General features: G+C 32.3%; 2 protein-coding genes across 3 annotated transcripts; one reads left to right on the top strand and one right to left on the bottom strand.

The window, feature by feature from the left end:
- Positions 1-6,919: 6,919 nt before the first annotated feature.
- Positions 6,920-8,300, top strand: LOC129292052 (LOB domain-containing protein 38-like). Its single transcript, XM_054929560.1, has 2 exons — positions 6,920-7,473; positions 7,641-8,300. Exons 1-2 carry the CDS (start codon positions 7,290-7,292, stop codon positions 8,114-8,116), a joined length of 660 nt encoding a protein of 219 aa, XP_054785535.1. The 5' UTR covers positions 6,920-7,289; the 3' UTR covers positions 8,117-8,300.
- A 1,441-nt stretch (positions 8,301-9,741) lies between these two features.
- LOC129293169 (QWRF motif-containing protein 2) lies at positions 9,742-18,169 on the bottom strand. Of its 2 annotated transcripts, none has more exons than XR_008589109.1 (6): positions 16,439-18,169; positions 14,511-14,630; positions 13,727-13,843; positions 13,430-13,643; positions 10,803-10,910; positions 9,742-10,183 (listed from the first exon to the last, which is right to left on the bottom strand). XR_008589109.1 is itself a non-coding variant. In XM_054930972.1 (6 exons), the coding sequence occupies exons 1-6, from the start codon at positions 17,876-17,878 to the stop codon at positions 10,094-10,096; spliced, it is 1,965 nt and encodes a 654-aa protein (XP_054786947.1). In that variant the 5' UTR covers positions 17,879-18,169; the 3' UTR covers positions 9,742-10,093. The 2 variants fall into 2 exon arrangements, 1 of the variants encoding a protein (XP_054786947.1); XM_054930972.1 differs by having other exon boundaries at positions 13,554-13,643.
- Between the last annotated feature and the right edge of the window lie 555 nt (positions 18,170-18,724).

Raw genomic sequence — 18,724 nt, 5'->3', positions numbered from 1 at the left:
CTCCGTCCTTATATAAAAAAAATTTTCTAGAACTTTTTTTTTATCTCTAAATATAAGAAATTGTTAGCATATTTTTTAATGAATGGACTATTATATCTTTATTAAATTAAAAGAAAAAAAAATAAGTGCTTTTATTAATTTATTTTGAAAAAAGAGATTCATTTTTTATTTATAATAATTAAGAGCAAAATTGAAATATTATTATTCTTTTAATTAAATAATTAATTTTTATTAATTTGTGTAATTCAATTAAAAATATCATATATATATATATATATATATATAAGAACGGAGGAAGTAGGTATCAGGCTTGTGAATGTGGTTGTCTTTTCATTTTCCTTTAATGAAATTTCAATAATGAGTGGTTTATAATTACAATTTGAAACTCCAAAAAAAAAAAAAAACACGCGCACACACACAAAGCATGCTATGGTTTGTTGTATCATACTTTCTCTATTTTTATATATAAAATATTTTTAATTAAATTTTACAAACCAATAAAAATTTATTATTTTCTCCATCTTAAATTATAAGACACTTTTGAAGGAGTTTCTCTATTCTAAGATATAAGACACTTTAAGTAGATTAATGTTTTATTAAATGTACCAATTTTTATATTATCCTTTTTCTCTCTATAATTTTTCTCTTTTCTCTTTTTAATATATTAAATTATGGGCATTTTTGAAAGTCTATATTTTTGTTTGGGAAAGATAAGGTTAAGTGTATTTAATGAGATTTATTAGTATGTAAAATTTTATCTAAAAATATTTTATAATTTAGGACGGAGAAAGTATTTAGTTGAAAAGCACATAAAATGAAAAAAAAAATCATAACAATGTCAATTTTCCAGTTGTGTCTCTAATTATGTCACAATTGATATGATATTGATAGATAAAACACATAATTAATATTCCCTCCATTCTTATTTATAAGGTAGAGAGAAAATTTTTGTGTCCTATTTATAAGTCATTTAATTAAATTTTCATCACAAATTTTTTCTTTTACCTTTCATTGAATATTGGAGAGATAAAATATATTGTTAATATATATATATATATATATATATTTAATAGGGGTAAAGTTAATAATATATTAAATTTTTAGATAGAGTTAATTAGTTTCAAGGTTTTTATTTTTAGTGAAATATGTTGAAAGTAACTTATAAATAAAACAAGAGAAACATTGATTTCCCTTTTCAAGACAATGAGGACAAAATTGTTTAATTTCTCAAAATTATTATGACACCTCTTATATTTAGGATAAAACAAACTTTTAGAAAATATCCTCTATATATTCTTCTCATCTTATTTATAAATCACTTCTAACATATTTTACCAATATCAAATAAAACTTTAAAACTTATTAATTCTGTTTTAAAATTTAATAAATTCTCAACTTTGCCCATTTAAATATACATATTTTAATAATATATTTTCTCTCTCCAACATTTAATAGAGGGTAAAAAAAAAATTTATGACAAAAATTTAATAACATAACTTATAAATAAAATTAAAAAAATTCTTATTTCTCTATTTTATAAATAGAACCAAAGCCAATCTATAGAGATAAATAGAATACTATTGTTAGCATATTTAAGATTAAGAACATCAAATTCATTGAACTCTCTAAAAGACACATAATTGTGATGCGGCAGCTAGTTTAATTAAACTCTAAATTTATTAGCAACAAAACCAATCATTAATTAGCGGCTAAGGAAGTAATAGTATTAATTATGAAGAAAAAAACTTCGGAATTTTCTACACTTTGTTTCTGTCAAAGGAGGGTCAGCTGCATTGGTGCTGTTGAGGAATCAAAACGCATACGTGTACTAACAACCACATAATATAAAGTCAATTCAATTCAAACGTTTATTTCAAAGCCATCTCTATAATCAGACCATCAACTAATAGTTTATTAATCCTTCAATTAATCTATATTATCATTGTTATTTTGATTGTTTTAAATTTCATAATTATTAAAAAATAAACATTTTTAAAGAAATTGAAAGGGTCTATAGCTTTGTAACTTGTTTAATATTAATAACTATATCGCTATCATCAATGAAAGAATAAAAGATTGTTCCAACTTAACCAATAATCTTAAATTAGAGTTTTGAAAATGTTGTAGCATCAAAATTCTGCAATAGAGCTTGTTGCCTAGTCAATGCTTAATCCTGATTAGTCTTGGCCCATGTTAGGTCTCTTCAACTTGATGACCGATGCAAGACAAGTCTAGGATATCAAGTGTGCAAGCAATAAAAAATAATTATATTGCTATTTCCAACTACAAGCACTTTTTATTCAAAATTATAAGACAATTTTAAGAAGATTTTATTGTCCCAAAATATAAAAAAATTTAAAAAATAAAATTTAATTAATGATACTTTTTTAATATTACTTTTCAAGATAATTGAAATGATATTGTAGCATATTTACTAAATGTATAAGGACATTTTTAAAATTTTATAATTTTATTTTGAAAAAAAATAAGTTGGAAAAGTATGGCTAATCTTATTTTAAATTATCTTATTATTTGGGATGAGGGAGTATTCACTTAATTGGCACGATTTTTTATGGGTGAGTAGAAGGAACTTGGTTTTCATTGAGAAAATTTTGAGGCAAACTTTGTGAATGGGAAAAAAACATGTCATTGCACTACCTTTAATTTGGTCCCATAATATTTAAATATAATATAATAAAACATATTATAAATTATTGTATAAAAAGTTATAATATTAAATTGGGTTAATGAACATTCTAAATTTTAAAGTATTGTATAAAAAATGCCCTAAATCTTAAACTCTTAAAATATACAAAATGAACTCTAAACTTTTAAATTAATAGCAAATAAACCCCACTGTTAACTCACCATTACGTTGTTATTGTTCACTCAATGGGGTCCAATCAAAATACTGATATGGTAGTCCCTTGTTAATGTATCATTTTTAATTAGCATCACAGACTTTAAATTATTGCATGAGTAGCATCTTGGATCTTGAACTTCAAAATTCAGAGCAAATGACCCCCACTGTTTATGTGTAAAACACTGACTATTATGTAGATCAAATTAGCCTTAGTGTAATCTATTGTAGTGCCAGTGAATACATCATTAACAATGGTGAATAACCCATAATTTTGTGAAATAACATTTTTCACCCCTTTTTTGTAATATTTTTTAAGCGATTGATATCTCATGCTTTCATATACTCTATAACTCTAATTGATCTTATTTTGAATAATGTTTATTTATTTAATGATGAAAACTTAGGATCTCATTTGAAATGAAGTTTAAGTATCAGAGAATTTTACAAACGATGGATGCGAAAGATGGCAATTTTATCAATAGACTTTAAACACAAATTAACTAGTTAATTAAAATATTAAACTTCTTTTCAAATGGGATCTTAAGTTTTTATCATTAAATAAATAAAAATTATTTAAAATAAAATTAAATTAGAGTTATAGAGTATACGGAAGCATGAGATACTAATCATTTGAAAAACAATGTAAAAAAAAGGACAAAAAATGTCATTTCACAAAATGATGGTATGTTTACCGTGGCTAACGATGCATTCACTATGTCAGACCAATTAAGGTTAATTTAGTCTATATAATAGTTAGCATTCTACACATAAATGATAGGGATAGTTTGCTCTGAATTTTAAAGTTCAAGATCTAAAATGCTACTTGTATAATAGTGTAGTATCTGTGGTGCTAATTAAAAATGATATATCAATAAGGGATTGCCACATCATCATGTTAACTGGGCCCCACTAAGTGAATGGTAATAGTCTTAATGGTGAGCTAACGATAGGGTTTAATTTACTATTGATTTAAAAATTTAGGGTCTTGCATATTTTACTAGTTTAAGATTTAGGATATTTTTCACATAATACTTTAAGATCCAGAATACTTATTAATCCTATTAAATTCATAGGTTTACATGTGAAAACTATTGCTTAATTCTAATAGCATGCTCTTCTAAAGTCAGAAAGAAAATACTTCAAGCTAATTAATAATTGTACAAGGTCAAAATCCTCAGTTTTCATTTTTGGTAAAAAAAATCCTCATATTTGTTTTGACCCAACCAAAATCCTCACTCAAAAATTTAAAATTAAGAGGATAAAAAACTTATATACTTAGTTTTTTATGATTAATTTGAATTTTTTAATTAAATCAAGATATGTAAATTTTTTATAGATTATTTATTCTATGATAAATTTTTTTATTAATTTTATTAATGCATTAATATCCACTTATCATAATTTGATTGGATATAAGTATATTAAGTTTATAAGACCAAGTACATAATTTTTGGCCTAATTTTAATACCTACAATTAATTAATTACAATTAATTAATTAATCTCAATCAATATAATTACTATAAATTCTAAAATTTGTAATAAGTCACCTTAGTTAAAACATTGATTAACAAGTAAAAATAAATATTGAATTTATAAAAAAATTTGAAAAAAAAATGATAAATGCTTTTTGAAATTTGTAATTTTACTTATAAATAAAAAAAACATATGGAACTTTTTCTTATATTTGAAAACTGATGAAGTACTCTATAAGGCTGAAAAAAGAAGACGACATTTTTAGTTTTTTTAATGTGTAATTAATGATATTTTATTTAAAAAATAATCATGATAAATAAACTATTCAATTTTCATCTTTAAATAAGACCCTATTAAATAAGAATAAAAATTAAAATATAGTACCAGTATCATTTTAAAGGCAATTAATTAACTTCTTAAGGAGTACATATAACTTGCTTTAAAATGCCATATATATATATATATATATATATTATGGATGAAGTAATAAATTTTCAACTCTACCCATATATTAATAAATTGTTTTCACACACTAATATCTAACAAGAGCTTAACTGAAAATTTTGTAAAAAAACTTAATAATATAATTTACTCCATCTATTAAAAATGTAAGGTATTTTTTAAAGGGTTTGATATTAAAAATGTAAGGTACTTTTAATCTTTCAAGGTGTAATTATTGCTATTTTTTTAAAAGTATTCCTATTAAATAAATTACATTATATTTATTTTACGGTGAAAGACACAATTAAATATGGATAAATGTGAAAAATTATAGTTATTTTGAAGACAAATAACTATTTTATTTGAGTGAATTTGATTAAAATATCTTACATTTTTAAATGAATAGAGTATAAATTAGACAAATAAAATTCCTCCTTATGCAGGAGGACGCAAATGTATGGTGGTGGAGTATTATTATTATTATTATTATTGTTATTATTATTATGGGGGCTAAAGTATATTTTTGATCTTCTAACTTTATAGGTTTTAATTTGATCCTTTAATTTTATAAAGTATTTTTTTAATCCTTCAACCCTAATATCATTAGTTTCAAATAATTATTTTTTATGTCAATCATTATCCTTTTGAAAAACTTAAACTCAATATTTCAACTTTTAAGAATATTTTGTCAATATTTAAAAGTTTAATGTAAAAATTTATTAGAATAAAACTAATAATATTAGAATTAAATAATTAAAAAGACACGTTATAAAGTTAAGAGATTAAAATAAAATATTTTATAAAATTAAAAGATTAAATATATACTTTAACCTTATTTTGGGTGAACGAGTATCTCAATTTTTAGCCACACAATGGAGAGGCACAAAATGCCGAACTATGAGCTGTAATAAAAGTTTTGACCTATTACTGGATTCCCACGTTCCACGAACACTCCTATTTTTGTTGGATTATACGCTAAACATTGTAATTTAATAATTTCTGTTTTGTTGAGAATGTAATTAGTTGAGTCGATTATTGGATAGAGATGCCACGTATCCAACTTAATGGCTACAACTTCTATGTTTGGTTGTCTCATTACAATCCATCGCCATCTTCCTCTGTTCTCATCCTCATCGACGTCCGCTCTCCTTTTTAAACCAATCCTTTACCTCAAATTCCATGTTTTTACAGTTGTCTTTACAATCTGCTCTTGTCTCCTTTTGAAACTTTTATTTTGTATAATTTATTTTTTTAAAAAAAATGATGTATTGCGATATCTACCAATGTTCTCCCTCCAGTCTTTTTTTAATAAAAAAATACACAACTAATTCATCAAGACTAAGAAATATATTAAACTTGATGATTAGAATCTACGAAAATGTTAGAGATATAAATTTATTTTCGAAAATATATTCGTGGACTCCGATGACAACTTTTCTAATTGCATGAGAAAATTGTGTACATTGTGATTGCAATTCTCTTCTCCAGTGAAGGTATAAATAAATATTTTAATAAACACATCAAATAAAAGGTTTTTTTGTTTTTCATAAATAGGACTATCAAAATTATCTTACAAAAAGGATGAGATTTAGAGGTGGTAATTATATTGGAGCACAATAACTTAAAATGATAAAAATTAGTATATTTTATTCTGGCCATTACTTTTAGGGTAAATTTTGGTATGGGGATGTAGGAGCTTTATTTAAAAAATGCCTAACTTTTTACTTGCTTGCATATACTCCCATCGGTTTTTATTTGTAGAAAAAATTATCACTTTTTACTTATTTTTTAATATAAATAAAATTATTTATTTTAATAAATATTTATTATATATTTTTTAAATCACCTCTCATAATTTAGATTAATAAAAAATAATTAATAAATGCTCATATTGATTAACATAATGTATTTTAATGCAATTTTTTTATTTTTACATATAATTATTATGATAAATTAATTTTGTTAAGTTGTGTGATATAATTTTTTTATATATATAAAAATGGAGGGAGTGCTTTGAAGAGAACCATTTTTCTAGTTCCGCTGTTATTAACCAAAATCGATGTCATAAAAAAATAGTATTGAATTGCAAGAGAGACTTTGCAAGGCATAGGAGGCAGTCAACAACATGATGATTTGGATAATGAAGGAAATTAGATTAATTATCTGAAGAGAACCAAGGCTTACGGGGTTGCGGAGAACCAGAGCCGCTATCACCCATTTCTTTGGAAGCAGCCAGCCAAATACTTCCTGCCTTAGCCACCTTAACCTTTTATCTTCTTTTTACTTAACACCGGCTAACCTTTCTCTTCCTCGATAATTATTATGACTATGCCACTCTCTCTCTCTCTCTCTCTATATATGTGTGTGTGTGTGTGTGTGTGTGTGTAGCATTGTTGCTTCGTCTTCAAAATTCCTTGTGTTCACTTGAAGTGTGTGATTACTGATTAGGCAGCCCTAATTTAATTAGCTAGGGTTTTATTATATATTGCGGATCTTTGAGGATCGGAGAAGATGAGTTGCAGCGGTTGTCGAGTTCTCCGAAAAGGTTGCAGCGACGAGTGCATGCTCCGGCATTGCCTTCAGGGGATCCAGAACCCTCAAGCCCAAGCCCACGCCACCGTCTTCGTCGCCAAGTTCTTCGGCCGTGCCGGCCTCATGTCTTTCGTCTCCGCCGTCCCCCGCTCCCAAAGACCCTGTAACCTCTCTTCTCTCCTTCATATTCTATCATATAACGTGCCTGCGTGCGCGCATGCATGCAAGTACATAGTGCATCCAATTTATATAGAACTTTGTTGTAGAGGCGGCTTTAAATGTGATCTGATTATACCTGATTTATGATTTAACGGTTTTCGGTGATGGCAGACTTGTTTCAGTCGTTATTGTATGAAGCGGTAGGACGTACCATAAACCCAGTGAATGGGGCAGTGGGGCTTCTCTGGACAGGGAACTGGCATCTCTGTCAGTTGGCGGTGGAGACGGTGCTCCTTGGCGGCGCGTTGAACCCACTGTCTTCAGATTTCACCATTGACGGCCGCAGCGGTAGAGGTTCAGTTCAGGCGGAAGATGAGAGTTTTGGGTCTGCCGTGAACAGTTTTGATAATCCGAGGGACATTATTATAGGTGAAAGATCTTCGACGTCAAGGATGTTCAAGGGAAAGGTAATCAGTGGTGCTAATATTGATGGGGTGGAGAATTTTCAGGCACGTGATCAGGGGATGCCGGAGAGAGCGAAGAAGCACCGAGCGGCGACGCCGTCCACGGAGGTGTCTGAAACGACCGCCTTTGGGAGTAGACTACAGGGCAGTACCGAAAGGAGACTCCTTAGACTATTCTACTGATAAATTTTAAGTCAAAGACAGAACAGGGGATTCAATATTTTGAATCAGAGGGATTACATTAAAAAAGAAAAAAAAGGCATAGTATAGTTGAGTGAATAATAATAAAAATAAAACTTTTGAGGGGTAATGCTGAATACTGATTCAGTTGTTTGAGGCTATGTAGGCAATATTGCTCTTTTATGCTCTTTTATGCATGTAGCCAATGGAACATAGGAAAGTAGTCTCTCTCTCTCTCTCTATAGATATATATATATATATATATTATATCTATCTATCTATCTACATGAGTTTAATCCAGGACCTTCTATGCTATAAAATTGAATCAAGATATTTATCTTTAATAATATTGAATGAATTCTGATGAGATGCGTGTGATGAACAAATGTCTAAACCTTTCCCTTTCACTTCATATGTGATATGCGCACTTTTTAAGGTCAGAATAGCGTTGGCCTCTGATTGTAATTGGCCAATTGCTGAGAAATATTTATATAGATTCAGCCTTTCAGGGTAAAAAAAATAAATAATAAGGATCATTTTAAAAAAAAGATACGGTGGAAAAAGAAATATCACAAAAAACCTATGAAAAATGTGAGATATATAATCAAAAAATACACGTAACGTACATATAAACTTTTATATTTGATTTGATTTATTCATGATAAATCAATTTATGCAAAGAAATATTTATATTTCTTTCTTTTTTACAATCAATCAATTAAAGAATTACCTGTATTATACATAGTAAAATCCAATATACTTATGTTATAAAAAAAATCCAACATACTTAATTTATTATAATTATAAACACGAGCTGTATTTTGAGAAAATTTCCAGAGATGTCACAGGAAAATATCATTTGTTTGGTACATGATGAGATAACAAAAAAACAAAAAAGTCCAAATCGTCAAGAACAACACGAGATTCTGCGCCCGTCTATTGCTTGTGAACAAAGTTTGTTTGGCGTAAAAGATTCAGATAACGTGTTCATTGATTTAAAAGCAACGTGTTTTTGTGTGCCTTACATTAACACGACTTCATTTATTCTATTACCAGTCTAAGATGCTTATTTCATTTGCATTTATCAGAAAACGCGTTAAAGACACCAGTCAATCTCACTGTAACGAAGAAAGGATCTCGTGATGAAGGTGAACTTGCTATAGTAAACTAGTAGTAATTATTATTATCATTATTATGAGTAAAAACGCTTAACAGTTTGATTATTTTCACCATGAGCATATAGGATAGGATGTTGTTGAAGCAAAGATTATCATGCAAAATTTCAATGCACTGAAAACCAGACATTTAACTAGTCAAAGACAATGATTTAAAGATTAACGATTAGAACATGAATAAAATATTTCATTGAACTGGAAATAATGAAATATTACCAGTTTATTAGTTCAATTGGGTGAACGGACCTGATTTTCATCATCCAAGCAAGCACAGCATTTTCAAGTTTCAACACACTTTTCCGTGAAATTCACGTGTTGGCCATTATGCTCATATTTCAATCACTTGATCTCCCAGAGGCTTAAGATTTCGCAGTGCACACATTATTGCAGAGAGTAACAATCTAAGCCTGAGGTTGCTAAAACTGATAATAGCAACAATCAAACAGCAAGTAATGGTGTTCAAATGAAGGATCTTAGCCACAAATTTACCTGATGAACAAATGGTTAGTTGATTATATACATATACATAAACCAAGCGAATTGCTTACAGCTACCTAGTCAAATAAAAAGAACAAAAAAAGCCACATTTTTTCTTTTTCTGTGATCATATTCATACACAACATATACTACACGACATTTAACAAGAACACATCAGGTTCAAAAATATGTCAACACAGAAAATCAAAATCCAGCTAGCTATCAGCTCCGTATTCCATTCTCGTTACCTTCTGTGTCATCTTCATCCGTGGGAAGTTAAAAAGCAGGGTAGGTAGTGTTAGCAGTAAGAGTGAGAAGTCAAGAAAGATCAGTTGTACACACGTGTTATCAGGCGGCAGCTGGCAGTCCGAACACGACAGAGTTGTAATATATGTGTTCTCAAGGTACAATCCCTGACCTGTTAGTATAGTGTAATAAACCAGGGAAAAAAAAAGCTATGAGAAAATTGAAAGTGGATTAATGAGGAATTAAGACTAAATTGTCATTGCCATACATCCTTTTTTTTGGGATAAGAAATAATATTTATTTACAGAACACAGTACAAACATTACTACAAGATGAAATGTAGTATTTAAATACTACTTCCGTTTTAAAAGTAACTTCCATTTATGGCCATGCACACATATTACGAAAATTACCAAATAACTTGGACTCTGGCGAAATCTGATGATATTTGAATAAAATATCCTTACAGAAGCAAGTTATTTCTAAGGTGGCACTTGGACTTCATTTACCATTATTTTTTTTATCTTGCTTGATAAGGAACATTATTTTCATTAGTGAAGGCTAAAATGGTACAAGAATGAACAAGTAATGTTTCAATGAAATTATAAAACGACAATTATTTTGAAATTAAACTAAAACTCTAAAATGAAAGTTATTTTAAAACGGAAGGAGTATAATTCAAAACATCATTTCTAATGATTGTAGTTGCAAGATACATAATGGACGAGAGAGCACCGGCTTTGATGTTTTGGTGTTTCATAGATGAGAGAGCTTTGATAAAGACAGATTACCTGCATAGATTCTAAAGATGACAAAAAATCCTTGCATTGTTCAAGCAGAAGCCTTTCTTTTGCAGTCACCTTTACAAGTTCTGCCATCAGGGTGTTAGTTTCTTCCACCTGTTAGAAGCAAATGATTTTAGAAATACCAATGTAGGAGATAATATTTGTTGGGGTAACACAAAACAGTAAATTAAATTTAAAGACATCTATTTGGCCGAAAAAAACCTGAAGACATCTAACCAATTCCCACTTTTGAGTCTTCTGAAAAATGTTCACTCCTCAATTCCTTTAGAACTAAGTGAAGATTCTCAGGATGTTGCTTGGTGTTTTGCGTCATTGGTTTATTACCATTTTAGTGATAAAGCAAAACAATCCTCTTGGTGGCTGTGCAAATAAATAACACACAAGCACCAAAGCTTTGATTCCAGCTACTTTTATTAGGATCCAAGGGATTGTTCAAGGGACTATACATCAATCATTTTTAAAACTAAAGTATGTATTTTGAACATTCAATATGCACTATCTAAAAGCAAGAACTTAAAAACAGGAAAAACACACACACACACACACACACACACACACAATGGGGCATGTCATCCACAGTCAATACCTTGTGGACTGTACAGCATGAATGCTAATAGCATTGAAGAATTCCGGAGGTCACTCCTTTTCTCCTTATTAAATAACTCCCAGAGGCCAAACATGAAATAGGATTCCCTTTCATTTCTCCCCTTATCTTCCATTCTCACAATCATGCATATTATCACACACCTTTTTTTTGGGTTTTATCAAATCATTCAGTCTAATGTTAATATCTTGTAATCATGACATTATATGCCATTTTCTTTTCCTGTCAGCATAACCACTGACCCACTAAATTGGTCATTTTCTAGGTATGAATAGTCAGTTTTTAAGCAAGCCATCCAGTTTACTGATGGATCAACAATAACAACGTTAGGTCACCCAAGCAAAGTTTGGCCAAAAGTGACATTAATAACGTAACAGCTGAGTCAGACATAATAAGAAGCTTAATGGACTTGGAATGAGTGAGAAGGATTTGACAACAGCTGATTTTATCATTGATGATCAACCACTGTGCACTCAAAAAGATTTGATTTTCCCAGGTGTGCAGGTGGTTAGCATAAAATTTTACCACATACATCATCAAAACTCCAGCTTGAATTGCTCTCTATGTGAACCAAACATCTAATGTAACAAACGTCATTAAGGCTAGAAATTTTCAAAGTTGTATAGTGCATATAAAAAACAACCAAAACACCTATTTGAGCTCCCTATTTACAAATTATACAGCAATAAAAGACACTTGGAAAATTATTGCACTTCAGGAAATGCTTTGCTAATTTAAAGAAAGCTGATGCTGAATTATACCAATGGCCTTTGGGTTAAGTGGTAAGGGACTCAACAACCCTCAAGCAAAATCTCATGTCCAAGTATTGTGGATGGAAAAAATAACAATATTGGAAGAAGTCCCTCTCAATTGGACCCGACCCAACTTGAATATAGATTATTCGATAGTACCTGAATACTAGACAGTTTGTTAACAACCCCTCCCCCCCTAAAAAAAAAGAATAATGAAAGGAAAGAGAGACAGAAAGCTGAATTATGTAATCTAAATGTGCATCTAATTGCAGCAGAACCATGACCACTAGTTCCACCTTTCATATTAAGTAGGCAACTAGATGGTATAGTTAAAGATCAGTGAGGATCAAAATTCCTCAGTTCATAATTAATTAATTTTGACAAACTTAACAGATAACAGAATTAATCCTTTGAATGGATTTAAGATGATTATTTGGAGAAACAAACTTAATGGAACCTCTAACTCTGATATCATTCATGAAGCTGAACTAAAGCTTCCTTTACTTGAACAGAGGAGAAAGGAAGGCATAAAAGAGGAGAAAATGTATCCAACTCCTAGATTTTAAGAGGACAGGCTCCCTCCACCCTGAACATTCTCTCTCCACTCATGCACTACATGGCAAAAGTGGCTGTCCCTTGATAGGTGCTCTTGTGTCCTTCCGCTACCTCACACAATCTCCTTTTGGGCCTCATTTTCTTTTTCCTTAAGTAGACTTTAACCACATTTAGCATCTCTCTAGGCCATATTTCTCTTCATTGCATAGCTTTGCCTCTGATACTGCGGAGTCTGTCAAAACTCCACTACCAAGATGAAAAAGTGACAAGGGTCAAGGAGAAGGTAATAGCTACTAGATTGCAAGGTTTATCGTTATGTTCTGAAAAAATTAAGTGCAATCATTTTTATATCATATAATAGTCTTTGTTAACATTTACAAACAAATATTATGATGCTGTCGAGATAAAATGAAATTAAGACTGACTTTGTTTGGCTTGATAAATAGGAGGCAACGATCGAACCAACCAACTGAAGCATGACTTTTAGACAAGTATGACATCTTTAGAGTTTGGTACACTACTGCGGGGACTTAAATATCTATTTGATTATTGACCCAATCCAATGTATATTAGAACATTTTAATCGGAACAATGCACCACATCAAATGTATTGAGATGGCATCAATAAATTGCTTTTCCGGATTTCTAACTTTCACATGACTTATACCTAAGTCCCAACTAAAACAAAAGGAAGCACTTACAATACAAAATCAGCTTTGCCATAACCTGATTTCCACATCTTAGATTGACAATTGATAGAAACACATGCCCTGTACTGAAGGAGCACATTAGGAAGAAAAGGCGAAGAAAAGAAACTAAGTTTACCTTCGATGAAAGAGAATAAATTGAGGATGACATTGCTTGCATGACATCAACTGCTGTCCCCACAGCATCCTTCAGATTTGGTACATCGGCCTACAAAGAATAACATTATGCGATTATTAAAGACAATTGTGAAATGGTGATGAGTATTTAAAATAAAAAGCAATAGCACATACTATTGCTTTTTCAACAACAGGAAGACGGAGGGTGCTGGCCTTCAAAGCTTCAGTTGCTCCAAGCAAAGAACTGGAGTGTTCTCTTTCAAGAAGGGCCCACTCTTCCAAATAAGGAATCTATAGGACCAAGCACAACAAACTTCACTTATGACAAACAATAATGATAGTTAATCAGCAGTCTATCAAAAGCATTGGCGAATATTAAGTTTCATGTAAATATTGAATAATAATCCTTTTAACAGAAACAGCAGCTAGCATTGCAAGAGCTACATGCGTGTAGTTGGCTGAAAATATCATCAAACACTGTACTTTGTACTAAGGTGACAAATTAATAGAAACATTTGCTGTCATTTTCAACAGACCCAGTGGTGCAGAAGTATCTTTTAAATTTATCATGCGTATCACTTTTCAAGAGCTACATGTACGAAACTAGGTTGCACAAACCCAATTGGCCTGACCAAAATCAAGCCAAGTTGGACAGGGCAAAACCCAACTAGGCTGGCTCAGATCAGTTCCCTCATTAAAAAAAAAAAAATTACGGACACGTGAAAATTTTAATTTCCTTTTCTTTGGAAAAATATATTTTTATGCAGACTTATATGAATTTTTTCTCAAAGGTCATTTCATAATTTTTAACAAAATATTTGTTTTTTTCCTTAAAAAAGGCCAAGGCAGCAGAGGGAATGCTGGCATGGGCTCTGGGCTTCAACTCTTAAACCTGGTTTAAAAACAACCCTAATTACACGAGAAGTAATCATTTGCAATCAAAACCTCTGAATCTTACTTGTCCCTTCAGGATGGAAGTTAGCTTCAACTTTTGCCTCAGCAATAGTAACTTGATTCGTTTAAGTATGACTGCATGCCGAAGTTCTGATATTGTTACCCATGCATTCCATAAATGCCTCTGACACAATAAAATATAAAGGCTAGTGAACATTAGTACCATTGTTGTCAGCAAAAGAAAAAAAAAAGCAGCCATTTTCAATTTAAACATCTTAGGAATTCATATATTTCGATGCGGAACTACAAAACTAACTGCAGAGAAAACTAATAAAGAGTTACTGCCTCAATGATAAAAGCTTCACTTAAGAGATTGTCAAAATAAATCAGACACCAGAAAACCATAAATGATATCATCAAATGTCAAAAAGATTTCTGGACTCGTCAGAAGATATGAAGAGCTCAAACTGTGTCATGTAAACATAGTTGTCAAGAACCACTTCAACCAGAAAGTTTAAAATGTTAGGTGAAGTTCCACAATTGGCTTTATTAATATCAATAGCGTGCCCTCTCACATGACAGCCCTTCAAGCATGAAATGCAAACAAAGCACAAGACTGCCAAATCTTGTGTCGTAACTTATTTTTATTGTCGGAATGTTCAGGCAACCAAAAAAAAGCAGAAAATGAGAGTGACTAGGATCAAGCGCCTAACAGCTTGGTCATAGAGGCTTTGATATCATCTCAAAGGACCATTCCACCCTTAATAAGAGTTTGGATCCCACAAAGTAAGGAAAGGGGCCAAGTAGAGATAGAGAGAATGAGGTGGGCCCATCTTTCATAGGACTCGCATGGCAGAAGTGGGACCAACCTCTTTTGCTCTCTCTATCTCTCTCCCTCCACTTCACTCTTTTACTTCATACCCTCTTATTTGAGGGGTTCCAATCTCCCTAAACAAGCCCAAACTGCTAAGTGAAGGTCCATGATTAACTTCATTATACTCTAACTATGGTCAAGATGATTGACACGTATAATGGTGAACGTGACAACTATATCATTGAACCCAATAAAACTCATGACTTCATGAGCATTAAAAATGGGCTCAAAGAAGAAGGTCCTTTACATTATCGTTACAAAATTATTGGAAGACTATTCAACAAAGTAAGTTGAATACAATCTGTATCTGGAAAATGATCAGAGTAAATGTCTTCATACAACTACTTGCTATAGAAAGCATACTCATTAGGTCACTGCCAATGACTATTTTCTTTGTCACTGCAAACAAAAAAGCATCAGCGCTTGTTTGTGTAGAATACTTTTAGATTCCAACCTAACTACAACTCTAAAAAGGTAGAAGCAACGGGCGTGTTTTCTAATTCAAAGAACCCCATGAATGACCATCAGATAAGTTTCTCATAGCCATTTGACCTTTAGAACAAGAAAAAAGACTAGAGAACTCCACTCTACACCTTCCTTTAACGGATTTGCCTTCATTTGTAAATAGAACAAACTATGCACAGCTAGAAAATAGTGACCATCCAATGTAGTTACCAGAAAGAAAATCAGGACGTGTAATACCCTCTAAAATTTCCCGACCTTGATAATAAATCAAGAAACCAATATGAGATTAAACATGCTAATCAATCCAAAATCTAGGACAAAAGTACTTCAAGCAAGACCTTTAAACACTCGCTCAAGGCTAGCCTCCAAAACTAACAGCATAGGTTGGCACATAATCACTCTCTAAACCAAAATATCTAACACAGGTTTATGAATAACAGTTTAACAATCCGTTCTTTAGTAAATATTCTAGAATGATATAACTATGATGAGTGATGACAACCCAAATCAGTCTAAATCGTTCCAGAGAATAGGGCATATAAGCAACCAACATGACACAGGAAGAAGAATCAATCTGAGATATTTATATTTATCACAAGCACCTAAAACCATAGTAAGCAAATAGAGCTTGACTGGAGCCATGATAAACATACCTCCGCATTTAGTTTCTGCACCATAAAGGTAGCATCTGCCCTTGCATTGGCAAACCGCCACTGCACATATCGGTTATACAGAATCCGTAAAGAGTGTGCATCAAATATTCGATCCTCCCCTATCTTTCCCCTCCGGATATCAACTGAAAAACTAAGAATTGAAGGTGGATTTGAAGAATTACTATTGATGGAGCTGGCAACTGCACTTCTCACCCGAGATGGACTAGAGATTCCCCTTGATGGTGATGAGACTGTAGATGCCCACGGTCTACTTGGAGATGCAGGACGAGCAGTTCCCCTAATTGGGGAAGCCATAGTTCGGGGGGATGATAGCGGGCCATCACTAGTGAACTTCTTGGATTGAATAACCTTTGAAGGAGCTGCCACTCTTGAGGCAGGGCTTGTTGATAATGGTGAACCAGGATCCTGCAAACGGCGCAGCCGACTATTAGTCTCTTGCCAAAACCTCGCAGACACAGCAATGCCACGAGGTCGACCCTTGCCAGCTCCAACACAATCTTGTGCTCCTGAAGTGCTACCAGAGGAAACACTGTCTGTATCGGATGCAGTGAGATCAGAAGGCAACGAAGAATCATTTGCTGAATTTACATCTGAGCTCCGCTGAGCATCCTTCAATGACTCATCTTTACCTAAATCCAAACTCAATCGCCCATCAAAAGATGCCCTTCTACCATCACCAATCATTGATTGCTGCAACGCCCGTACCACTTTTCCAAACCCGTTTCCAACAAGCTTCTTATCACCACTGAAATCCATGCTCCTTGACAAGTGATTGGAACTCGAATTTGACTGCCGGGCCCGAGCCGGCCATCGATGTTGCTCCATGGGTCTCGAGTTCTCGACTTGATCTCCTCCTCCATCAATCTTACCTCTAACTGCAGGCGACCTCCGCCGCTCTGGCGTTGCCGGCTTCCTGGCATTACTCGAAGTGGGTGTCGCTGCCTTTGTCTTACTAATCGGAAGCGAAAACGCCTCCCCTTGGAAGGAAACCGACAAGCTCCGCGTAGAAGTGACCAGAAGCTTCGTAGCCACCGACACATCACCGGAATTACCTTGCCGTAGGAGAGGCGTTATAGGCCTTGTCGGAGTCGCCGGTCGCCTACGGTCCACTGATTGGGACCGCTTGGGCACCGTAGAGGGTAAAGGGGTCGATGAGGGTGTGGAATTGATGGAACGTGATAGGAGGGGAGAGGGGCATCTCCTAGATGAAGACGAAGAAGAGGTTGAAGTGGAAGTAGAAGTCGATGGAGAAGGAGACATGTACCTGGAAGAAACCTGCCTACCCTTGGGTCTTCTCGGAAGAGTCCCATTGTCTTTCTCTGAAGGTAATAGTGGAGGCCTCGATGGGTTTTGGTGGGTCGAGGAAGCCTTGGTGCTCAGTGGGCCAGTCGAAGCTGCTTCAGAAATGGCAGCCACCATTATAAGACTCTGAAATTTCCACACATTGCCTCTAATCTTAAAGGTTTCATTCCCGAACCCCACGTTTATCCATGGCTGATTGTGCGTGCAGAAGATCAAGAAATTGTCCTATGTTAGGGGGATTTCAGAAATGGGCGTGCACAAGATTCAGCATTTCAGGGGAACGGAACAGCTGAGAAGAAGAAAGTAGTGCTGGGTGTGGATTTAAGAGAGAAAGCGAGAGTAGGTAAACGAGATTTGAGAGCGCAAAGTGTTTCACAGGCGAGGCGAGCTTTTGGTTTTTGTGAATCTTTCGAGAGACGTTATGTTAATATAATGACAGTTTATTTCTCGCAAACTTTTCTCTTCATAATCTTACACATATACGACGTACGTAATGTTGTAATTAAATATTTTTTTGGCGTAAATTTCTAACAACTTCGTTCTTTTTTTGGCTAAATTTATGGTGTAAAAATATTGATAAATTTTATAAAAATATATTAAAACCAAATAATAATGATTACTTCTTAATAGTTAAATTGATAGAAAGACTTGAGGTTGATCTTTTAAAAATCTAAGACCATTTCCTATATTAAAAATGTTCACATCGCACGAGCGAAATTGTAAACTTAAATATATTTTTTTAAAATTATAAAATACTTTTAAAAAAAAATTATTTCAAAATATAAGATATTTTAGATAGATTAAAGTTTTATTAAATACATCAATTTTAATATTATTTTTTTTCTTTTTATGATTAATTTTTATTTCTTTTCTTTTCAATATATTAAATGATAGATATTTTTAAAAGTTTATGTTTTTATTTTAAAAAAATAAAGTTGTTAAGTGTATTTAATGAGATTTATT

The sequence above is a fragment of the Prosopis cineraria genome, unplaced genomic scaffold (assembly GCF_029017545.1).
Source record: "Prosopis cineraria cultivar Desert tree isolate PC_DT_omini unplaced genomic scaffold, ASM2901754v1 PC14, whole genome shotgun sequence".
In the NCBI taxonomy this organism is placed as follows: domain Eukaryota; kingdom Viridiplantae; phylum Streptophyta; class Magnoliopsida; order Fabales; family Fabaceae; genus Prosopis; species Prosopis cineraria.
The sequence above is the reverse complement of the archived record's forward strand: the minus strand, read 5'-3'. Positions and strand labels throughout refer to the sequence as shown.